Genomic DNA, 25,036 nt, shown 5'->3' on the forward strand with positions numbered 1-25,036 from the left:
CAAATTTCTTGGTGTTAATTTTGTATCCTGCTACATTGCCAAATTCATGTATTAAGTCTAGTAGTTTTTTGATGGAGTCTCTAGGGTTTTGTATGTATAATATCATGTCGTCTGCAAATAAGGACAGTTTTACTTCCTCTTTTCTAATTTGGATGCCTTTTATTTCTTCTTCTTGCCTAATTGCAATGGCTAATACTTCCAGTACTATGTTGAACAGGAGTGGTGAGAGTGGGCATCCCTGTCTTGTTCCTGTTCTTAGGGGAAATGGTGTTAGTTTTTGTCCATTGAGTATGATGTTGGCTGTGGGCCTGTCATATATGGCTTTTATTATGTTGAGGTATGATCCTTCTATTCCCACCTTTCTGAGAGTTTTTATCAAAAATGGGTGTTGGATTTTGTTAAATGCTTTTTCTGCATCAATTGATATGACCATGTGGTTTTTTTCTTTCAATTTGTTTATGTGATGTATCACGTTTATTGATTTACGGATGTTGTACCATCCTTGCATCTCTGGGATAAATCCTACTTGGTCATGGTGTATGATCCTTCTGATGTACTGCTGGATCCGATTTGCTAAGATTTTGTTGAGGATTTTGGCATCTATGTTCATGAGGGATATTGGCCTGTAATTCTCTTTCATTGTGATGTCTTTACCTGGTTTTGGTATTAGGGTGATGCTGGCTTCATAGAATAAGCTTGGAAGCGTTCCTTCCTCTTGAATTTTTTGTAGTAGTCTGAGGAGGGTAGGTTTTAGTTCTTCCTTGAATGTTTGGTAAAACTCCCCTGTGAAGCCGTCTGGCCCTGGGCTTTTGTTTGCTGGAAGCTTTCTGATGACTGCTTCAATTTCTTCCATAGTTATTGGCCTATTGAGGTTTTTAGATTCTTCCTGATTGAGTTTTGGAATGTTGTATTTTTCTAGGAATTTGTCCATTTCCTCCAGGTTGTCTAGTTTGTTGGAGTAGAGTTGCCCGTAGTATTGTTTAACAATCATTTGTATTTCTGTGGGGTCTGTTGTTATTTCGCCTCTATCATTTCTGATTTGGTTTATTTGGGACCTCTCTCTTTGCTTCTTGGTGAGCCTGGCTAGGGGTTTGTCAATCTTGTTTATCCTTTCAAAGAACCAGCTCTTGGTTTCATTGATTTTCTGTATTGTTTTTTTGGTCTCTATTTCATTGATTTCTGCTCTAATCTTTATTATCTCCTTCCTTCTGCTCACTCTGGGGTTTTCTTGTTGCTCTCTTTCTAATTCTTTGAGTTGTAGAGTTAGATGATTAACTACCATTTTTTCTTGTTTTTTGAGATAGGCCTGTAGAGCTATAAACTTTCCTCTCAGGACTGCTTTCATTGTGTCCCAGAGGTTTTGGATTGTTGTGTTTTCATTGTCATTAGTGTCCAGGATGTTTTTAATTTCTTCTTTGATGTCATCGGTAACCCAATCAATATTTAATAACATGCTATTCAGCTTCCAAGTGTTTGAGTATTTTGGGTTGTTTTTATTGTAGTTTATTTCTAACATTATGCCATCATGGTCTGCGAAGAAGCTTTTTATGATTTCAATCTTCTTGAATTTGTGGAGACTTTGCTTGTGACCCAATATGTGGTCTATTTTTGAATATGTCCCATGGGCACCTGAGAGGAATGTATATTCCGCAGCTGTGGGGTGAAGTGTTCTGAAGATGTCAATTAAGTCCATCTGATCTAGTGAGTCATTTAGGATTGCTGTTTCTTTGCTGAGTTTTTGTCTAGCGGATTTATCCAGTGAAGGCAGTGGTGTATTAAAGTCCCCTACTATGATTGTATTGTTGTCGATCTCTCCCCTGATATCTTCCAGAAGTTTTCTTATGTATGTGGGTGCTCCTGCATTGGGTGCATATATGTTTACCAGGGTTATATCTTCTTGTTGTATTGATCCCTTTAGTATTATGAAGTGGCCTTCCTTATCTCTGGTTATGGCCTTCACTTTGAGATGTATTTTGTCAGATATAAGTATTGCTACCCCAGCTTTTCTTTCCTTTCCATTTGCGTGAAAGATATTTTTCCATCCCTTCACTTTCAGTCTGTGTGAGTCCCTTCTAATGAGGTGGGTCTCTTGTAGACAGCAGATGTATGGGTCATGTTTTTTTATCCATTCAGCCACTCGATGTCTTTTGGTTGGAGCATTTAGTCCATTTACATTTAAAGTTATTATTGAAAGGTACTTATTTGTAGCCATTTCTTTTTTTGTGTGTGTGTGTGGCTGTTTTCTTTCTGAGCTTGCTATTTCTTCTTTTTACACCAGTCCCTTTAGCATTTCTTGCATGGCTGGCTTGGTGGTGATAAACTCCCTTAGCCCTTTTTTGTCTGTGAAGCTTCTTATTTCCCCTTCAATTTTGAATGATAGCCTTGCTGGATAGAGTATTCTTGGATTCAGTCCTTTGCTTTGCATCACTTTGTAGATTTCCGTCCATTCTTTTCTGGCCTGATGTGTTTCTGTTGAGAAATCATTTGATAATCTAATGGGAGATCCCTTGTGTGTTACTTTCCGTCTCTCTCTTGCAGCCTGTAAGATTCTCTCCTTATCCTGAACATTTGCCATGGTAATTATGATGTGTCTTGGTGTGGGTCTTTTCGGGTTCACCTTGTTTGGGACTCTCTGGGCTTGTGTGACTTTTTTCTTCCCCACCTCAGGGAAGTTTTCTGATATTATTTCTTCGAATAGGTTTTCTAATCCATGTTCATCTTTCTGTTGTTCTGGCACCCCTATTATTCGTATGTTGTTTCGTTTCATGTTGTCCCAAAGCTCCCTTAGGCTCTCCTCCTGTCTTTTAATTTTTTTCTCCATTTGCCTTACAGTGTGAGTGTGTTTTGCTTCCTTGTCTTCTAATTCACTAATTCGGTCCTCCGCTTCTCCCAGTCTACTGTTGATACTTTCAATGGTGTTTTTTATTGCAGCTATGTCACTCTTCATTTCTTCTTGGGACTTACTTAAGTTGTTGATTTTTTCATCTGTTTCTTCTAGCTTCTTGCATAAGTAGTTGAGTTTTTCATCTGTTTCTTCTTGCTTCTTGAACATCCGGTGCATGTACTCTAGGAACCTTATTCTGAATTCTTTTTCCGTCATGTTGCATGCCTCTGTCTCACTTAGCTGCTTTTCTGGCGAGTCCTCCTTTTCTTTCCTTTGGGGGTTTCTTTGTCTACCCATGTTTGATCTCACTGACATGACTAGTTGTTGAGTCGTTCAGTGGCTGGACCCTGGGTGGCAGTGGCTGCTCCCTGGGTGGCAGTGGCTCTTCGGGCTGTGGTTGCTCCTTGGGCGGTTGTGGTAGCAGCGGCTCCTCTGTTGATAGTAGGGCCTCTGGTGGGTGCTGTTCACAGCTGTGGTGGCTCTTCTGGCTGCTGGAGGGAGGCTTCACACACAGCAACTGTTCCCCAGGCAGAGCGTGTGGTGATCAGGAGGCCGCTGTTGCTTGAATCTGCTGCGTTGATTTAAAGGCACAAAATACAACACAACAAGGCACAATGTACCAGGCACTGAACACTATTGTATTTACGATATTACTAACCCCAAATAAAGGTGGCCACCCGAGCTAAGAGAGTTGGGAGATAAGGGGGAAAGAAGAGAAAAAGGTAGAAGATAAAAAAGAAAGAAAGAAAAAAAGGAGTGCAAAAATGAAATTGGAAAAAGGGAGGGGAAAAAGAGGAGGGAAAAAAAAGAAAAAGAAAAAAAAAGAAAGAAAAAAAAAAAGTAAGAGAGAAAAGAGAATGAAGTATAAAAGGGGAAGAGACTATTTATATGAGGAGAAAACTCCTATAGGTCCGCCACTAATACCAACAAATTACAGCAACAGATTCCTGGAGATGAATAGAAACTACAAACAACCAATAATATCAAGCGACGCAAGGGGAAACAGAAGCACAGAAATAACCGGGGGGGGGGGGGGGGGGGAGGGGCAGGAAAATAAAAAGAATAAGCAGTCTAACCTCACAAACAATCCTAAAAAACAAAAACAAAAAACCCCAATATACTCGTCAATCAAGGAAACAACAATAAAACAATGGAGAGAGAAAAGAAGAAGAAGAAGAGAAAAAAAGAAAAAAAAATTGGATAGTGAAGGAAGATAAGGGAAAGGTGTATAAGGATTTAGAACAGGGGATTGGACGTAGGATATATAAGCAGGGTTAAATTTTGACAGGGGGTAAAAAGAGTAGGGAAAATCAAAAGCTGGAGTAGGGTAAGAGAAATAGGACAGCAAAAGGGAAAAAGTGGGGGAGATTGTTTAGCACAGAGGCAAATTGAGGTAGAGAAAAATGTTGCTAAAGGAACGATGAAAATAGAATGGAGAACATTAGTCCCAAAATAAAATAAAGACAAAATAAAATGACACTTTAAAGAGTGGTAAAATGGTAGCGGTAATAATACTAGTTAAAAATAAAAATGTAGTAGCTGAAAGGGCAAAATCAGGTGATGGAGAAAAAGAAAAAAGAAAAAAAATGTTTTCTTAGTTAAAAGGAGAAAAAGTAATTTAAAAAAATAAAAATAAAAATGTGCAGTAATGCAGGTGCTTCAGATCTTCTACTCTTCTTATTGGCACGCCCGGAATTCAGGAGAATGTTGAATTTCCCTCTGATACACTGTTCCTCCATGTTGTAAGCCACAGTCCTGATTTTAAGGCCGGCCATAAAATCCCCTTATTGCCTTATCTGTATTTACAGAAGAGTCAGTTCGTGGCTCTGCCTCTGGGTGGCAGTGTGTCTGGATTGACCTCCGAGGCTAAAAGTTCTCTCTGTCCAGAAGCTCTCTATTGTACCTGAACCAGCTCTGCCCAGAGTTGGTTCCCCAGGCGCCACTCCCAGCTCTGTTTCCCAGGCTCCCCAAAAACAATCTTCCCCTACAAGCTCTGCTAGTGACCCCAACTGGGCAATCACATGCACTGGGCCAACAATCAAACTCACAGAAGTAAGAGGAAGTGTGCAAACAAGAGCCTGGAAAGCTGTTCGAACTCACAGGGTTCCACCCTCCAGAACTGCGCGGGGTGTCTGCGCGGAATGTCTGCACGCGCTCAAGCCCCTGGAGACAAGTAGCCGGCTATCAGGGAAACTCTGAGGTCGCCCTTTTGCATCTAGTCCAACTATGGGCTCATTTATAGTGTTACCTTCTGGCAGCAGCCCTGCGGGAGCCCTTTCCACTTGCGGGTCACCCTGGCCTCTATGGGCGCAGATTTTGGAGGGGGTAGATTTCCCCCTGCCCGCGTGCGCGCGCGTTCCTTGCTCCAACCTGAACTGCAAACCGCACCTTTGGGGTAAGTCTAACCTTTCCGTGGAGGGGTGCAGATCTCCTCTGGGCTCTTACAGTCGAGTTGCTTGCGAGTCGTTGCCTCCGGGTTAGTAGCCGCCGGGTTAGTAGCCGATCTCTGGATGCCGGTAACAGCTACCTAAGATGGCGCGGTCTCGCCGCTGCGCTGGCGCCCAGGGGGAGGTTTCAGCCTCAATCTCTAACCATCCGCATTTTTTTTAGGAGTTCTCTGTCTTTCCTGGCTGCAGACTGTCTCTCAGCTGAACCTCCCCAGCTTGATCGGGCTGATTGTTACCCGTTTCAGCTGCTCGCCCCTATCTGCTCCGGGATAAAGCACCAACACGTCCGTCTAAGCCTCCGCCATTTTTCTAGATCCCTAAAGTATTAATCTTGAAAGCCACATCATAGAAAACAAGCAGTTTGGAAGTTACTTACCTGAGCCATTTAGTTATTTTTCCTTTGGCTTTCCTTGAAGCCACACTGTGATGTAATAATGAGAAATTGGGGCCTTTTTTTGTTTTAATGCTGGCATATATGCTCCTATATGTGAACTGATTCAGGATCCATTGGTTATATTTGTTCAAAGCTTTGTTTTTCTCTGTTGTCACTGCTGAGTGGCCCTGTGAAAGTTACTTAATCTCCCAGGCTCTGGCTCTCTCATCTGTGAAATGAGGGCGATAATACCTAGATCAGTGGTTCTCAACCTGTGGGTCGCGACCCCTTTGGGGGTCGAACGACCCTTTCACAGAGGTCGCCTAAGATCATCGGAAAAAACATATATAATTACATATTGTTTTTGTGATTAATCACTATGCTTTAATTATGTTCAATTTGTAACAATGAAAATACATCCCGCATATCAGATATTTACATTATGATTCATAACAGTAGCATAATTACAGTTATGAAGTAGCAACGAAAATAATTTTATGGTTGGGGGTCACCACAACATGAGGAGCTGTATTAAAGGGTCGCAGCATTAGAAAGGTTGAGAACCACTGACCTAGATCATGAGAATCAGTGAAAAATAACAGTATGTGTGAAGTGTCTAGACGAGGGTGTATTCAGGAAATGAGAATTTCCTCCTCCTCTAGCCTAGTCTGCCCTCCCTCCATTTACTTATTAATTTGTTCATTAAGTAGACAATTACCCAGTGCTGGTTGTGTCGTAGGTACTGTGCTAGGTAAGGTGTGTTTCTCACCACACTCATTCTCTTCAAGTGGCTGAGAAAAATCAAAGTTGGATGTTAGGATCAAGGCTCTTGGAACCAAAGACCCTAAAAGCAGGAGGAAAGCCACAGCTCCCTCACTGTTGTTTTTCTGACACTTGGGAGGCCTTTTGTTTGTTCGTAGATTAGAAACTGGTGGACTTAGAGGAAATAGTCCTCTTAAGTCTGCTGTCCTTTATAGTCACCGCTATCCACATTAGCAGATACTGAACATTTCCATCCTCGTGGACAGTTCTGTTGGGCCGTAGTGTTCCAGGTAGTGTGAGAGTTGGATCATGAGTGGATCAATATTTTAGATGAAGAGAGACAAGAGATATATGAAGAGCTCCAGATTATCTGCTATTTTATGAGATCTGAAGCAAGTCTCAGTTGGAGCCATATAATATGGTATTCTTAACAGTTTTCTCTTAGAACTCTCAATCCAGAGTACTTTTAAAATTATGTGGTTGATTGAATGTAAAGAATGGCAGATAATCTTTCCATTAAAAGATAAAAATAGCCCCAGCTGGTTTGGCTGTGTGGATAGAGCATCAGCCTGCGGACCAAAGGGTCTTGGTTTCGATTCTGGTCAAGGGCAGGTACCTCAGTTGCAGGCTCCTCCCCAGCCGGGCTGTGTGCAGGACGCAACCAATCGATGTGTTTCCCTCACATCGTTAGTTCTCTCTGTCTTTCCCTCTCTCTTCCACTCTCTCTAAAAGTCAATGGAAATATATCCTTAGGTGAGGATTAAAAATAAAAAAGCTAAAAATATTATTTCAGGAATTTTTGAAAGAATCTTTCTATTAGCCACATCTTTTCTGGTAGATTTTATTTTTAAGTTGCAATGTAATATACTATTCATAGTTTATACGATACACTAAATTAGGTCAAGATAATTCTTAACTATATTCTATACAAAATGCTTTGATAGCCCTAGCTGGTTTGTCTCAGTGGATAGAACCTGCAGATTGAAGGGTCCCAGGTTTGATTCTAGCCAAGGGCACATGCCCAGGTTACAGGCTCGATCCCCAGTAGGGGGTGTGCAGGAGGCAGCCAATCAATGATTCTCTCTCATCATTGATGTTTCTATCCCTCTCCTTCCTCTCTTAAATCAATAAAAATATATAAAAAGATAAAATCATCAAAATTCTTTGATATTAATTCTGTATTCTTTTCATGTAGTTAAAATTCTTTCCTGCCCCCACCCTTTAAGAAGTATAACTCACACATAATAAAATGCACAGGTTTATGTGTATAGTGTGAATTTTAACTAGTGTATACTGTTTTTTAAAAAATATATTTTTACTAGAGGCCCAGTGCACAAATTCGTGCATGGGTGGGGTTCCTCGGCCTGGCCTGCAATCGAGGCCTATAGGGTGGGGGTAGGCTGGCAGGGGGCAGGAGCCATGGGAGTTTGGCCAGCCGGCCTCCCCCAATGGGGGCCGATTGAGGGGGCTGGGTGGCTGGGGGGAGGGGCCGCAGAAGGTTGGCTGTGGGAGTGCACTGACCACCAGGGGGCAGCTCCTGCATTGAGCATCTGCCTCCTGGTGTTCAGTGTGCATCATAGCGACTGGACGACCGGTCGTTCCGATAGTTCTGTCGTAATGGTCGCTTAGGCTTTTATATATATAGATTGATTTCAGAGAAGAAGGGAGAGGGAGATTGAGATAGAAACATCAATGATGAGAGAGAATCATTGATTGGCTGCTTCCTGCATGCCCCACAATGGGGATGGAGTCCGCAATCTGGGCATGTGTCCTGAGTGGAATTGAACCCCGACCTCCTGATTCATACTTCAACTCTCAACCATCCAGTCATGCTGGCCAGGCAAGAAGTGTGTACTCTTGTGAAATACTGTTCCCTCTGGGCCTCTTTCCCTCTTGTCCTAAATAACCACTGTTGATTTCTATCAGTATAAATTAATTTTACCTGTTCTTAAACTTTATGTTTTGAGAGTCATACAGCATGAGCTCTTTTGTGTCTTCTTTTGCTCAGCATAGTGTTTTAGTGATGCATCCATTTTATTTGTATATCAACACGTCATGGTTTTGTTTTTGTTGAGTTATGTCCCATTGTATGAATATAGTAAAATCGGTTTATCCATTCTCCTGTTGATGGAAATTTGTGGTGTTTCCAGTTTCTGGCGTTCCAAAGCTGCTACTATTTGAATGCCTTTTTCATGAGCTTATAGGCCATTCATATAAACTCTTTCATAAAGTGTCTTTGAATCTTTTGCCCTGGTCAGCATCTAAAATAATTTAATATGTACCCTTACTCCACTCTTCCCTACACCATTTTCTTAGAAACCATAGCCAAATTGGCATGACAATTTTTAAAAATCCCCCTGACAGGTTTTTCTATAGAAGAAAGTACTTATTGATAGGACTGGTGGCCTAGAACTGTGGTAAGTCTTAAGCATTTTTCAGGGGACCTTGAAATACCATTGGAGGTAAGAACAAGCATTGTAAGGATTTGCTTCTGATAAGGCAATTATATGTTAAGCATACTCATTAAATTAAGGCTTTTATTCACTGCCAAGAAATCTGAAATGAGACAGATCCTTTACTTATCTTCCCTCCCCTCTGAAATGCTTATTTTGGTAGATACATTAGAGTTCATCAAAGTTCTTGACTTAGGGTCCTAGGAAAAGATCTGTCTGCTGAAGCTGACTGCTCAAGTGTCTGACTGCCATGACTAAATGTTATAGGACATGTTGATCCCAGGTCTGTCCGTATTGCACTGATGGAAACGGCCCTGAGCCCATTTGGTCTTGCACAGCTTCTAGGACTTCTTGATAGATAGCAGGTTTCCTGCAAGAAAACTCTTGGTAGGTGGGGCTTAACCAATCTCAGATTAAAAAAATTTTTCACACAACAGTCATTTATTAAATATTCTTAGCAAGCAGGCACAGAACATAACAATCTGTCCTATGAGCTTAGCTCCTGCAGTTTTGGGTATTCTGACCCTTCCTTTATGAAAGGTTCTGTGGGGCAGCAAGAGTAACTTTCCTCACACCTTCCTAAGTCCTGGCTGGGCTAGTAGCCAAGCAGCAGGAGACAGAACAGTAGAAAAGGCCTGAAATTATTTGGATACACGTGTGGGGGTGCCCAAGGAGACACTGGGCAGTTGAGGTTTAGATGCCATTCTGGACAAAGGAGGAGGAGGAAAGGGTCTGGGATTTCAAAGGGGAAGCAGACAATTTACCAGTAGAGAGAGCAAGCAGGCCGGAAACAGATTCCTGCTGCCGCCCCAGAAACGGGGACACAGGGAAGGCCAACAAGCAGGCTTTGCAGCTCTCTCGGTCCGCCACATTTCATTTCTATTCGCCCTTCTTTTAAGCAGGTGTTTCTATCTGAATTCCTTAAGGGGGTAAGGTTCAGAGGTTCTTTCTGAGACTTTTGTTTCTTAATAATCAGCTTAAAAAATCAATATCCCTAAAGGTATATTTTGGGATGGCAGAGTGTCTGTTGCCTTGAATTGCCATGAATGGAGGTTGAAGCAGCTTATATTCCTACCCACCGGCACCCTCACCAACGCAGCCTTTCCAAACTCCTCTGATTTTCACCAGTCTGAAGGAAAGCCAGGGCCTGGTAGTTTAAATTTGCATTTTGTTATTTTTTTAAGAACATTAAGTTGAAAGAAGATAGGCATCTTCGTGAGATGAATTTAAAATATTTTCCCAGTTTATTTCTTGACTTTGTTGCTACAAAACCTTTTTAAAAGTGGGTATCAATTTAGCAGTCGATTCTGTGGCGTTTAGACTTTATTTTGAAAGGCCTTCTCCAGTTGAACCCCACAGAAGAAGAATTCATGGTTTTGTTGTTTACATTAAAGTCTTTGATTCATCTGGAGTTTTGGAATCAAGTTAGGGAGGTTCACTTTTGAGGCAAACATATAATGTATATATTGTATTGGGATTGTAAATACTGTGTCATTCTTGGGAAAGAGTTGTTGCTGTATTGTCTGTTTTAAGGGAGGTCTTTGCAAAATTTTTCACGGATTATCAAAGTAACACTTTTTATTTATAACTAAATTGGGACTGTACTCATACTGTATCTTAATTATTTTTCACTTGAGACGATAAGAAACATAGGTTTAGAAAATACTTTAAATGGTTGCTTAGCATGGTGTCGGAATTTTTGTTTTTTAACCATACTAAGGCCTTTAAAGGAATGATTGACCGCAGTAGTGGGCTCACTTTAAAATTTTGACCTATTGTGAAGGCACGTTCATTGTAAATAAGGCGCCAGCACGGGTCTCCACCTGAGAGAGGACGCAGCTCTGGGTGGCCGAGGTCTGCTGGCCGGGCGCCCCGGGTTCTCTGCGCTGCGCTGGGCGCCAGGCGCGGGAGGGAGGTAGGCGGTGAGCGCGGGAAGGGGGGAGGTAGGCCGTGAGCGCGGGAGGCGGGGTGGGTAGGAGGTGAGCGCCGGGCGCCGGGCGCGGGTGGAGGAGTTAGGCTTCCCCGGGGCTGCGCCTCCCGTCTGGCCTGGGTGCTGCGCCCTCTGCCGGCAGCGGCCAGGGCGGTGAGGGAGCGCCCCGAGCCGGCGGCAGCGGCCAGGTTCGCCCTCGCCCTTCTCCAGCAGGAAACCCTTTCCGCGCTCGGGGCTGCGCGCTCGCCCTGGCGCCAGGCGCTGCACAGCCTCCTGCGGCGCGGAGCCGGCAGCCGGGAGCCGGGAGCCGGGCGCTGGCGGCCGCTGTCGCGGAGGGCGAAGCTCAGCCCGGGCCAGGCGGTGACGGCCGTGCCCGCTGCGGCCCTTCCAGAAGCTTTGAACTTCCGGGGTGACGCCCCGCTATGCTGTGGAGTCGGTGGCCAGAAGGCGACACCGTTCCCCCGGCTGGGGCCCGGCCCTTTAAACTTTGTTTTTTAAACTTCGGGGGTGTGGTCGCGGCTCCTCCTCTGTCTGCGGCCCGGCCCCTCCCTCCCTCCCTCCGCCCCGCCTTCCAGATGCTTTGGAGTCATGAGCCGGGAGGGCTCGGGGACCCGGCGGGTGGCCGAGGTGATCAAAGGTGAGTGCGGAGGGGACGGGGCGCCCCCGGGGACGCCGTATGTAGGTGGCATGAGGCGGGGCCGGATGGGGGAGGCCCGATTGCTGGCCAGGAGGTGCCTTCAACTTTCCGGGCGGGCCGTGGCCAGCGCTGTCTCATGGGCGTGGGTGGCCTTCCGGACTCCTAGCCCCTCGCGCGCTCTTGATTTGGGGTGACTGTGAACAGACCTGTGCCGTGGGAAGCCCCTGGCTGGTAGGTGACTTGCGTCTCCACCCAAGGGAGCAAAATCTGTGGTCACTGCACGGGGATCAGGGGTCATTTGTGGTTGGCAAAGAGTAAGCCCGTCATCCTTCTGAGTGTTTGTGGTTGCAAGACATTTTAGCTGAGCAGTTTACAAGGAAATAAATACAGCCATTGCGTGAGTAGAATCGCTGACAATTACCATTTGGGCAAAGGATGCCAGCTGGCGTCCTTTTTTCTTACTATTTTAAAGGCTGGACTTGATTTTGCTACAATTTAAGTGTAAGTATATCTGCTAGCACTGCTAGTATTGCTACAACTGGGTATTGCAGGTAACTGCTTTGCCAGGATTTTTAGGCAACTTTTTCTGGGTTAAAGTGGGGGAGGAAGGTTGGAGCCTCAGAACATTATTAGCACCAGTTATCATTCTTTCTAAACCCTCACCTCATGGCTGCCTAACTGCGTTTATGCAACACAAGTTCATGGCGCACTCATCATGCAGATACCTCTCATGGCTTCTGTTGCAATGGCAATTTGTCTAATTGTAAACGTCACTACAAAAGTAGTAGTGATCCCTAAGAACAGTTAGATAAACAAACATCTGGTTCATTTTGTTGCTGATGTTCTATAGCCTTAAACCTTAATTTTGAAGCAGTTTTGAAAGCGTTCTTTACTTAAAATATGGTTTCTTATTGAATGACTCTTAGGATGTCGTGAAAACATAGTGATGCATAGCGAAAGCCACCTGGTTGCTGGCTAGCCATCACGTGCACACTGCCATTTGTTCAGATTTCTTAGTACAGAGGAAGTAAAGTTTTGCATGAGAGTTTCCTCCAGAAATCAAGCCATACTGCTACGAGAAAAGTCACTTGTCTTTATTGAAACTTATGGTTAAAGGCAATTGCTCCTTTCAAAAATAGTCTTATTTATTTTCACTCATCAAAATAGAACCTTTTGGAAGTATCTGTTGGCATCCTTACCATCAGAAACCTGTATGGAAAAAATAAAAATCTGACTTCATCTGAAAAGAGTTGTATCATGATATATGAAAATTTAAAAAATAACCTGAAGGAAGGAACATTGCAATTTTTCCATTTCAGATCGCCTTTGTTTTGCCATTCTCTGCAGCAGACCAAAGAGTTCATCAAATGTACATTATTTCACCATAGATAATGAACTTGAATATGAGAAGTAAGTATTGGTTTTTAAAAGATTGTTAGTAACTTTTTTTTTTATTTTGAAGAAACTAAAGGTATGTTTATAAATAGGATAACCTTGGAAGATTACAAATCTGTTGACTGATAATTGCAGGATGTTTTTCCTTTAATTTTCTTTCAACCTTTAGTTATAAAGTAGATCCTTGGGGAAAAACTCAAAATGGAAGAATCTTTCTAAATTTAATAACTTATATTTGAAATGCTAATAGTTTACAGTACAATGAAATATAAGCTAATGTATTAAGATGTGTCTTTACCAGTGGAAAAACAGCTTTTTTTTTTTTTAATTCAGAAAGCATTTTCATATATTATTTGAGGTTATAGGTGTTGAACCATTTTTTTAATAGGCATTATTTACCAGAATATCTCTTCCACTTCTTAAGGCAGTGTGACTGATAACAGTTTGGTGTATGCTTTCTTGTCTGAATTTGATCTTGTAGCTCCAAAAAGGTATTAATATTCAGGGCATCTAGAATATACGTATACGTTTTTGTGTTTTACTTTTAAAGCTTCTACGCAGATTTTGGACCACTCAATCTGGCAATGCTTTACAGATATTGTTGCAAGATAAATAAGAAATTAAAGGTAAAGTCTTTTTTTTACATAAGATTTGACTTAATCATTGTTAGCCTGGGCTTGGGGAGGGGAAAGTAAAGAAAGCACATCTGTTTTAAAAAGGTGTTTGGGGCATACTGTGGTTTTCTTGTTTTATAAAGGCATAGTGTATATGTTAGTTTTCCAAAGTTCTGATTGAGCAGTGTGAGTTTGGGTCATTGATTCTGGCTTGGATTAGTGATGCTCAAATACTTGAAATCCTATGTGGAAACTGTTTAATAAAGTAAACCTCTTACCCTCTGACCTAATGGAACTGAAACCTCACAAGAGAAACGTCCCTTGCTGTGGTCATTGTTCTTCCTGCCTTCGCTTTGATAGCAGGGAGTGCTAGCAAACAGAGAAGACTCTGCCCCTCTCCTGTCTCTCATTCTGCCTTGACACTCCCCTGATGTTGTACTACTTGTGACTTCACCTTGACCTTCTACACATGCGATTCGGGAGCAGGGAAAGCAAGGGCAAACAGCTGTCTTTGAGGCTGTCACTGAGTGCTGCAACAGTGTATTTCTATAAGCTTCAGACCTCATCCATTTATTTTAAAAACCTGGAATGATTGGTCGTGCACAATGGGAAGTGTATATACTGCTAGCAGTTCCTAATGAGTCATTATAAATTCTCAACTCAAAAATACTGGATTTGGGGACAGGTCCTTTTTAAAAACAACTTTATTTAGTCTACTGAATGATTTACCAGTCTACTACACAGAAGAATTAACATTATTTTCAAGTAAAATGAAATTATATTAAAAATGTAAGGGTAAGGCAGGTGTTTTTGGCTTGAGTGTCAAACCTAAAATTTCACATCATAAATGTTAGAAGCCCCTGTCAGCTGAGCTACTAATCTGTAAAGTGGAAGTTGTAGCATTGCCTTTTCTTTTTGTATTATATGTGTGTTCCCTGCGAATTTGTATAGAGATGGAGACTCTTCTTTCTGGGCTTTTTCTCTTGAATAGGAATATAAGCATTTATGGTCTTATGTATTCATGTCTCCCCGTCTCCCCTCCCTTTTCCAGTTGTCAGTGGCAGGCTTTTTGTTTCATGCAGGGCTATGAAGCTAACAATGTCCTCTCCCCCCACTTGTGTTCCTTTGCTTTAATTCTGAAAGAATTTTTTCCCCACACTCGGCCATCTGTGGACTTGTATCTTTCGGGTCAACTAAGAATGTATTGGTCCCCTCCCCACCCCCCCCCCCCCCCACCCCCCTTAACGTTTTATCATTTACCAGCACAACTTGTAGAGTGTTGAGCATCCAAACTGGTCAAAACATTACAGCCTATTCAATTAGTAGTGATAAAACTGTGTTGAGAGTTTGAATTAAGAGTCCCCTGTGCTTGTGCTGCTCTATGGCTGGTTGGATTTGTTTCCGTTTTGAAAATCAACCTGGCTCTCTACTCCACGCAAACAACCTCAGGAACATACGCTCACATCCACCCCTGACTCACGGAGGCCTTTGCCGAGGCCAGGGGGTGCGAGCTCACTGAAGTGCATGTGTCCTGGCCCCACCCTCACCCGAATCCATGCCCACCCACGTTATTGAGGTTCGGGTGCCACGTTATTGAGGTTCAGGTGCCGAAGTGCTAACTCAGCATGTGTTCCTCTGGGTTTTAACTTTGATACCCTTTTCATTTTTAACTTTTATTGAAGTACAGTGTATGTGCAGAAATGTGTACAGATCATGAGGGTACAGTTCAGTGAATTTCCACAAACTGCATATGCATGGGCGTCCTCTTGATCGTCAGATCAGGGCAGGGCACCAACAGCACCGCTCAGGGGCCCACCCACGCTCTCCGGGCGTCTCTGCGCTCCTCACCCCGCCCGGCCCCCCCGCCCCGTCACTGTTCCGATGTCTAACAGAAAGAATTACTTTTGCCCGGTTTTATATACCCTTTTACTTTAATTTAAAGGTCTTGGGAATAGGTTTGTTGTTGTTTTTTAAGTCAAACAGTTGGCCCCGCCCTCCCCCTTGCTTCTTACTTATTCTGTCAGAGATAGTCTATACTTTATATCTGTTCCTGTCTCCTTCCCTCTTCTTTAACTGTGCGTTTCTTCTAACCCAAGAATGCCTTTTATGAGAAGGTACTCGGTACTTTGGGGTATCAAAGTTAGTATTTTTAAAGGTCTTGCTAATATGAATGCTGAGATTTGGAATTTATCTTCATCACAAAATAAAGTTTTAGAAAACTTGAAATTATGAAACAACACACTAACAGTTGTGTATCTTTATGCAGTCCATTACAATGATAAGGAAGAAAATTGTTCATTTTACTGGCTCTGATCAGAGAAAACAAGCAAATGCTGCTTTCCTTATTGGATGCTACATGGTAAGTATTTAACTCCTTTCCTCATGTATTAGTGAAAATGCATACAACAGTGGTACCTCACCTTTGCTGTTGCAAATGCGAAATTATTTTTTCTAAGATGATGTTTTGATTTTTTTCCAGAGAAATATGTTTTGCTTTTTAAAAATTGACCAATTGAGGAGGCTGTCCATATGCGGGGACAGGGGCATTGGGAAGACCTCTGTCCTTTGTGCTCATTTTGCTGTGAACCTAAAGCCGCTTTTAAAAAGTCTGTTAAAAAATTTGACCAGCTAGTATGGAAACCGTTAGCTGTTATGACACTTAAGATTAGAAAATAATGCCCTCAGCCCAGCCGGCATGACTCTCTGGTTGAGCATCAACCTATGAACCAGGAGGTCATGGTCCAATTCCCGGTCATGGCACATGCCCAGGTTGTGGGCTCAATCCCCGTGTGGTGCGTGCGGGAGGCAGCCAGTCAATGATTCTTTCTCATCATTGGTGTTTCTATCTCCCTTTCCCTCTCCCTTTCTCTCTGAAATCAATAAAAATATATTTTAAAAAAATTAAAATACACCAAATGAGGTAAGAGTGCTTTATAGTTTGAATACAAGTTTTTCCTAGCTAAGGTGTAGTTCTAAGATTATCTTCATCCTCATCAGAAGGTCTAGCAGGAGAACTCGGTGTGTCATTGTTGTAGGAAATGGGTAGCATTCTCCCTAGTTTACAAAGGCATTCAGTGGTTGTCTATTGGGCCACTGGACGTGTGTATATTTACACAGGAGTTATGAATTTCATTGATTTGTGAATATCATGGAAGATATTTGCAGACTTACTGTTTTGAGTCAGTTTTTCTCTAGCGCCTAGATCAGCGGTTCTCAACCTGTGGGTCACAACCCCTTTGGGGGTCGAACGACCCTTTCACAGGGGTCGCCTAAGACCATCGGAAAACACATATATAATTACATATTGTTTTTGTGATTAATCACTATGTTTTAATTATGTTCAATTTGTAACAATGAAAATACATCCTGCATATCAGATATTTACATTACGATTCATAACAGTAGCAAAATTACAGTTATGAAGTAGCAACGAAAATAGTTTTATGGTTGGGGGTCACCACAACATGAGGAACTGTATTAAAGGGTCGCGGCATTAGGAAGGTTGAGAACCACTGGCCTAGATTTTGAGCCTCCCCTGTCCACTCCCTCCCACTCTTCCCCTCCCTTAATACCCCCACCCCTCCCCCACAGAGAACAGGGCCTCATCTTTTAGTGGAAGGGAAGCAGCTCCTCCATTCAGGGGAGAAGCACAGTGTGGGTGCTTCTGCCACCTCCACCCACCCACCGAGGTGTAGTAATTACTCTCGATTTAAAAAACAAAGGAATTGTTTTTGTTCCTGAGATCAGTTCTTTCTTCCCTCAGCTTGTTACTTGATTCTGTCATGCTGCCTCCCTTTTAAAATACTTATCTTTTCTGATGTATAGTTTGATAATTGGGAATTTACATTGATTAGACCAAAAGTTGGTGGTACTAGTTAAAATTTCACCTCAGAATTGAATAATTTCTTTTTCTATGTCGAAACTAATTCACAGCAATGATCAAGGCCTTTTGGGGGTTGTTTTCCTATTTGTGCCCACAAAAGTGATTGAGAAATAATTCTGAGGTAACTAAGTTCTATTATCATCTCTGCATTTGTGAAACACAGGTTGTAGAACGTGTCTAGCAGAACTTGATTTCTTAAGCTTCCCCAGATGTGCTGCTGTTTGTTTTCCCATCTTTTCGGCTGTTGTGCTGAGCTGTAAAAACCTCCAGGGGGAAAGACCCTACGCAAGTCCCAAGAAAAAGAGAGGATTGAGAGGGGGCTGTTTCAACCAGGGCATTTGCTCCCATTACTTGGCGAGTCACTGGGGAGAAACCCCAGGATTCGAGTAAACTGTGACAGCTTTACAGAAAAGGGGAGACAGCCAGAGTTCTTGGGGTTTATAACAGATTACAGGGAACCCTGGTGAAGTGGTCCTGTCTTATGCTGCCCAGGGGTAGCCCGCGGGCAGAAGCCGGGGGCAGGGAGCATGCCCGGAGCAGAACTGCAGAGCTCCTCCTGCGCTGTTTTTAGGCGGCAGTTTGTCTCGGGTTCGATGGGATGTCCCCAAGAGGGGGTTCCTGGGGAATCAGACCTGGTGACCTCAGTGTGAAGAAGCCCTGAGAGGGTAGCTGTGGGCATGGTGGGAACCAAGGGTTGTCAGAAAAGCAAAATTAAAACACTTGATCATTTTATAAATAAGACATTTATTACTCTTTTTAAATTTTGTTGTTTTTACTGCTGATTAAAAACAGTAACCCCTTGGAATATTCATTGAACATTTGTTGGCATATTTGTTTGCAGTTTGGAGTTGGCCTTTTGACTTCATATAAGTTTGTATTTTGATGTTGTTAAATATAAACTCAGCCCAGGAACGTTAACTCTCTCATTGGCTTTATTAGCAATGCATGCAGGGGCAGCATCCCACCTGGTAAATGGAAGGGGCCCCAGGCCTGTGAGCAGGGAGAAGGAGGGTCCGGCAGTGGGTTATTTTGGGCGAGGTCTTTTGAGGCAGATACTTCATTGATGCTGACCTGGACATTCCAGACGGATCGGTTTAGAATTTCATTCCCGGGACGGCCGAAACTGCAGTTGGGTTAGGTATGAAGTCTTAGTGCGGCTTAGCCACTCTGACTCCATTTGGGGCCTGTTGTTTCTTTTTCATATCAGGCAAAGTTAATTTGGGGGGCGGAGTTTATATATTTTTGGATTACAGATCTTTTCAGGACTTTATGCTCTCAGGTTAGCACTGATTTGATTGGTTAGGAAAGTGCCAGGTAAGCCTTTTGGATACCCACTTAAGTTCATTCCTGGCTCAGCTAGAGGCCAGCTTGGCAGGAGGATTACAACTCTTGGCTGTAGCAAGAGTTGTTGCAGCCATGAAGGGCTGGCAAACGCAGGAACGTGGAACTGTAATGATGCTAGTGTGGAAACGGGAGGGAAACATTAAGAAAAGGAAATAGTAGCAAAGGAGTGTTGAGATGTAATGTGGATGGATACCTCACAAAATTGACATCAGAGTAAGTACGTGAAGGTTTTGATCTGATTGAATCCACTGACCAGAAATTTGTAGTGAGATGATGAGAATTCTCCTAAAAATTTATCTTCAGCCTTGACAACTTTTTCAGGAGTTGTTGAGGAATTTTGGAGTCAATAAGGCTTTTTAGTGGAGGACGGGGGGCAGGGGGGATAATGTTAAAATAAACAGACAAAAAAGCTGGAGAAGAACTGTTGAGAAGTCAATTCCAAGTGACTTACTAGTATTCTGCCTTTTACACTCTGGGCCTCCCAAAGGAATGATGCTCTCTTCATCCTCCTGACTCGAAAGGCCCTAACGGGGTGTGGAGGGGGCGTGAGAATGAAGCACCAGCCCTTCTATTCATTTTATCCTTAAGCACGAGCTTGGGCTTTACATGCAGACACTTAAAATGGGGTTGACATGCCGTGCTCGCCAGGGCTTTTGCCACGTGGCAGGCGCCATCCGTGGTGTAAGAAGTGAGAGGAGCAGCTGGGCTGCTCATTGGTCTTCCGTGTCTTTCCAGGTATCGCACTTGATATGGCCTCGTAAATGGATTTATCAACTACCCCAAATAGTAGAATCTTTGGTAACAAATTAGCATGAAACTAAAAGTCTTTTTAAAAAAAAATATATATATATATATACATATATATATATATATATTATTGATTTTTTACAGAGAAGAAGGGAGAGGGATAGAGAGTTAGAAACATCGATGAGAGAGATCGATCAGCTGCCTCCTGCACGCCCCCAACTGGGGATGTGCCCGTAACCAAGGTACATGCCCTTGACCGGAATCGAACCCGGGACCCCTCAGTCCGCAGGCCGACACTCTATCCACTGAGCCAAACCGGTTCGGCGAAACAAAGTCTTTTGAATCACACTGTAAAAGAGCTGAAGAACATAAAGGATAAGTGAAGTTTTCTTTTGCAAAAAGATGAGTGAACCATACCATTTTACAAAATAGTAAGTTTGTGATAAGACTATTGTGATAAGTCAGTGGCTGCTAACTGAGCTAGCTGTTGGGGTGGTGGTACTTAACCTGTCTTTTCAGATATGAAATCTTCAGTGGAAAAGTAAATTCTTTTCATAACAAATTCATGATTAAGAAAATATTTCACAAATAAAAGTTAGGAACTTTCTCATTTTGTTGTAAAAAAAAAAAAAAAAAAAGAAATGATGTCATGTACAAAACCCATATGTGTTTCCTGAAGAAATTTGGGACATTTTACTTGAAAAAGAAACACCTCTTTTCTATTTATAAAGTAGGACATGTGCGTATGTGTGTGTGCATACTGTGCTTTGTGTCCACTGGTATAGTTCTACCACCTGCTTTTTTCAGTGAGTGATCTGTTCTTCTGTTTTAGTACATGTTTCACCATCTTTATACCCAAATTATATTCGTATTTCCCCTGTGAATCCAAAACATTCAAGCCAATCCCTGACGCAGGTGGACGTGGTGGCTGTACTCCTGAGCTCTCACACGTGGCCCCTTTTGCTAAGGCCGATTTATTGAAGGAACCAGTCCTTTTATCTTGTAGAATGTCCTACCTTTTGAATTTCTCTGCTTTTTTCTTTGTGATATTTTAAAACTTGTTTCTTCATTCTCTGTATTTTTTGTGAACTGGAAGTTGTATCTCTAGGCTTATGCATTAGGTAGTATACGTTGCATTACATCAGAAAACATAAAATACCTGACATCATTAGTGATGGTAAAAATGACCACTGGATTAGGTGCTGACCATCAGATCCCTTCAGTGTATGGTTTTCTCCTTAGGGCTTAAAAGTATTCTGTGTGATATTATTTTGGATCTACCTGTAGTCATATGTTTGGTTCCCTATCAACCATGCATCCAATGCTTTAAACAATAGCTGATGATACTTGCCTGAATCAGTAATTTTATTAGGGTTTCAGGATAACATTTTTTGAATTATTTCATTCATCCTTCATTTATTAGCTGGCTATCTTTTTCTTTTTTCTTTTTTTAATCTTCTCCCAAGGATTGATTTTTAGAGAGAGAGAAAGGGCCAGGGAATGAGAAAAACGTCGATCTGTTGCCTCCCATATACACCCTAACTGGGGATCTAACCTGAAGCATAGGTATGTGCCTTGACCAGGAATTGAACCCACAGCCTTTTGATGTACCAGACGACGCTCCTGCCAGGACGGCTGGCTTTCTTTTATGGAAATTTAGCTTTCCCTCATCCAGTTGGGGCTCTTTGGTCACCCTGTAACCAAAATTTCTACTGAAAAGACAGAATGAATGGTAATTTCCCTTTAATTACCAGTTTTCAAAGTAAAGTGCTATATTAATAAGCATAAAACAAAATTTTACAGCCTGCTTTATTTCTTTTAAGGAATATAGTATTTTTTTAATGTGTTTTTATTTATTTCAGAGAGAGAGAGAGAAACATTGACAAGCTGCCTCCTGCATGCCCCCTATTGGGGATCGAGCCCACCACCTGGGCATGTGTCCTGACTGGGAATTGAACCTGGGACCTCCTGGTGCATGGGACAACACTCAACTAATCTGCACCACTAGGCTACAGCCTGCTTTGAAATCATCCAAACAAAGTATTAGTGGGTTTTGAACTCATTTGGTAAACATTTTTAAAATGTGCAAGCATTTTCCCATTAGTTTTTAAGAACATCTCTGAGCACTTGGGAAGTTGGAAATTCACTAACCAAATGCACATCATTTGTGAGTGGGATTAAAAAAATGAGTGTAATCATTCCTGCATTTTTATTTATACATCATTTATGGTCAACTATCTTTTTTTAGTTATAGCACACATTAAACTCAAGAATTGAAATAGCTGAACTTACAACTAGGCTTTAAATAAAAATTTTTAAATGAAGCATATCAATCACATTAACTGTTACATTTATTAATATTTAGGGAACAAAAGAGGTTCTTTTTTTTCTTTCTGGTTAATCCTCACCTGAGGATATTTTTCCATTGATTTTTAAAGAGAGTGGAAGGGAGGGGCAGAGACAGAGAGAGATATCAATGTGAGAGAGACATCGATTTGGTTGCCTTCTGCATGCGCCCCGACTGTGGCCAGGGATCAAGCCTGCAACCGAGGTACATGCCCTTGACCGGAATCGAACCTGAGACCTTTCAGTCTGTGCAGGCCAATGCCCTATCCACTGAGCCAAACCAGCCAGGGCCAGAAGAGGTTCTTTAGCACAGTCACGATGTACAAAAATTCATTTTAGAAATAATTGTAACTATTTTTCTCTTTTAAAATTTTTATGTATCCTTTAAATGGAGATGGTGTGCTATTGTACTGGTAGATACAAACATTAATTTCTAGTTGTATAAAAATTGTTGGGAAGAGGCCACTGTATAGTGGATGAAGCATAGGGGGTTTAGGTTCAGACTGAGCTGACTTTTAATTTTACTTATTGTATAACAACTGATGCAAAAATAGCATTTGACAAAATCCAATACCCTTTCCTGATAAAAACTCTCAGCAAAGTGGGAATAGAGGGATCATACCTCAATATAATATAAAGCCATTTATGACAAACCTACAGCAAACATCATACTCAATGGGCAAAAACTAAAACCATTTCCCCTAAGAACAGGAGCTAGACAGGGATGCCCACTTTCACCACTCCTGTTCGATATAGTACTGGAAGTTCTAGCCATAGCAATCAATCAAGAAGAAGAAATAAAAGGCATCCAAATTGGAAAAGAAGTAAAACTGTCATTATTCACAGATGACATCATATTGTACATAGAAAACCCCAAAGATTCCATCAAAAAACTACTAGACTTAATAAATGAATTCGGCAATGTAGCAGGGTACAAAATTAACATCTAAAAATCTATGGCTTTTTTATACACCAATAATGAACTCACAGAAAAGAGCAACTAGACAAACCCATTTACCATTGCAACAAAAAGATTAAGATACGTAGGAATAAACTAAGAAGATAAAAGACCTGTACTCAGAAAACTCCAGGATGTAGAAGAAAGAGGTAGAGAAAGACATAAACAAATGAAGCATATTCTGTGTTCATAGATTGGCAGAATCAACATCATTAAAATGTCCATACTACCCAAAGCAATGTACAGTTTCAGTGCAATCCCTATTAAAATACCAACGGCATATTTCACAGACCTAGAACAAACTCCAAAAATTCATATGGAATAAAAAGACCCCGAATAGCCGCAGGTATGTGCCTTGTCCCGGAATGGAACCGGCAACCTTTTGGTACACAGGACATTGCTCAGCCAACTAAGTCACTCCAGCTGGCCCTGATTTTATTTTAGGCAGAGTATCTTGTACAAATTAAGTATTCAATAAATATCCTTTTTCTTTTTCCTTGTTCTGTCTACCATTACTATAACAAATCAGATTTCTGTAAATAAAGAAAGAAAGAAAGTTAACATTTTATATAACTGGTTATCAACTTGGGTTCCATCTTACTGTCCCAACATTTGTATTTTCCTGCAGATAATCAGTATTCAGTTCTTCCATAGGTTAGTGTACTTTTGACAGCTAGCCGGGGAAATTAACCATCGCTTCTAACATTTTTCTGTGGTTAAAGCATTCTGAGTTTAAAAGACACAGCAAACTGTTGTTTTCAAATTTGCTTTCATCTAATGGTTTCTAGGTTACTTTAGTAAAGTGTTTATGTTATTATTATTAAATATGTTTTTAGAGGGAAAGAGAGAAACATTGATCGGCTACCTTCTATATGCGCCCCAACCGGGAATTGAACCCGCAACTTTTATGGTGTCTAGGACTCCGCTCCAACCAACTGAGCCCCTTGGCCAGGGCCTTAACTTAATATTTAATGATGATCTTTTGAACCTGTGGTCCACTTTTTCATGAAGATTTAATTACTTTGGACCCGGATTCGTCAGTGCTGGGTTAAGGTGGCTGGTGGATACAGGAATCACTTGAGAGGTTAAAACAAGGGGGACAGAGGGGAGAGGATCTGGAAACGGTGGGTAAGAATCCAGTTTAGCAAACAGCAGTCGAGACTGGAGGACAGAACCAGGTGGACAGCCAGAGTCTTTGTAAACACCCATCCCGGGCAAAACCCTCCCTGAGTGTCTGTGAACAGCTGGGTTGAACAGCAACCAGGCAGCTGTAAAAGAACCAGGCACCAGGGAGTCTGAGGTGAGGTGCCTGGGAGCCCCAAGAGAGGGGCAGCATCCCTGGGGCTCTGCCCGAGCACAGGCCTGCGGTGGAGGCAGCTGGCTGTAGTCGGTCACGTTCATCACAACTTCCCTTCACCCTGGTGCGCCGGCCTGACCTTCAGCTCCATGGGGCACTTGCGGGTGGTGCTAACCTTGGGAAAGAGTGAGGAGCAGTGGCCCTCTAACCACATGTGCTATTTGGTTGCAGATCTGTTAAGCTCTGGAGTTTGGATGCCCTTCTTGTTTCCGTGCTTGTTGTAGGTAGCGTGGTTTCTTGTCTATAAATAAGGCCTGAGCAGTAGGCCCTCTTCCGTCAATAACAAGCAGTGTGATCTTGAGTGAGCAGTCAACACCGAGGCCGGACAGTAGCAGCCTGCCAGCTTCACGTGACTCGGAGTGTTTCTAAATAGTGGTTTGTTTTTCTCATGTTTAAAAACTAGGAGATTTCGCCGAAACCGGTTTGGCTCAGTGGATAGAGCGTCGGCCTGCAGACTGAAAGGTCCCAGGTTCGATTCCGGTCGAGGGCATGTACCTTGGTTGCGGGCACATCCCCAGTGGGAGATGTGCAGGAGGCAGCTGATCGATGTTTCTCTCTCATCGATGTTTCTAACTCTCTCTCTCTCTCTCTCTCCCTTCCTCTCTGTAAAAAATCAATAAAATGTATTTTTAAAAAAAATTAGGAGATTTCATTTTTTAAAATTAAGATTTTTTTTGTCTTAAAAAAAAAAATGTCTCCACCAATAAGATAGTATATCCTGTGCACTTTTCCTCCCGGCAGTTCCTCACCTCTGTGAGCTGCCTGGCCTCGGGAAATAAGCGTTTGCCACTCCAGGCATCCAGTTTCCTTTTATCTAAATTGGGAGTCACTGTACAAACGTACTATATATATATCTATACTAATAAAAGCCTAGGTGGCGTCACGCCCTCGCGCAACGTCGTCACA

General features: G+C 42.3%; 1 protein-coding gene across 10 annotated transcripts in view; it reads left to right on the forward strand.

The window, feature by feature from the left end:
- The window catches only part of CDC14B (cell division cycle 14B), a 95,668-nt gene that overhangs the window by 28,893 nt on the left and 41,739 nt on the right, over window positions 1-25,036 (forward strand). For 7 of the 10 annotated variants that reach the window (XM_070400878.1, XM_070400880.1, XM_070400883.1 and 4 more), the window contains exons 2-4: window positions 12,806-12,896; window positions 13,432-13,507; window positions 15,762-15,854. In XM_070400878.1, coding sequence (XP_070256979.1) covers window positions 12,806-12,896; window positions 13,432-13,507; window positions 15,762-15,854 — 260 coding nt within the window. Of the gene's footprint in view, window positions 1-11,403; window positions 11,487-12,805; window positions 12,897-13,431; window positions 13,508-15,761; window positions 15,855-25,036 lie in introns of those variants that run through there. The other 3 variants (XM_070400887.1, XM_070400879.1, XM_070400885.1) reach the window with 1 other exon arrangement.

The sequence above is a fragment of the Myotis yumanensis genome, unplaced genomic scaffold, assembly GCF_028538775.1.
Source record: "Myotis yumanensis isolate MYYU_CA2020_CCGP unplaced genomic scaffold, mMyoYum1.0.hap1 SCAF_21, whole genome shotgun sequence".
In the NCBI taxonomy this organism is placed as follows: domain Eukaryota; kingdom Metazoa; phylum Chordata; class Mammalia; order Chiroptera; family Vespertilionidae; genus Myotis; species Myotis yumanensis.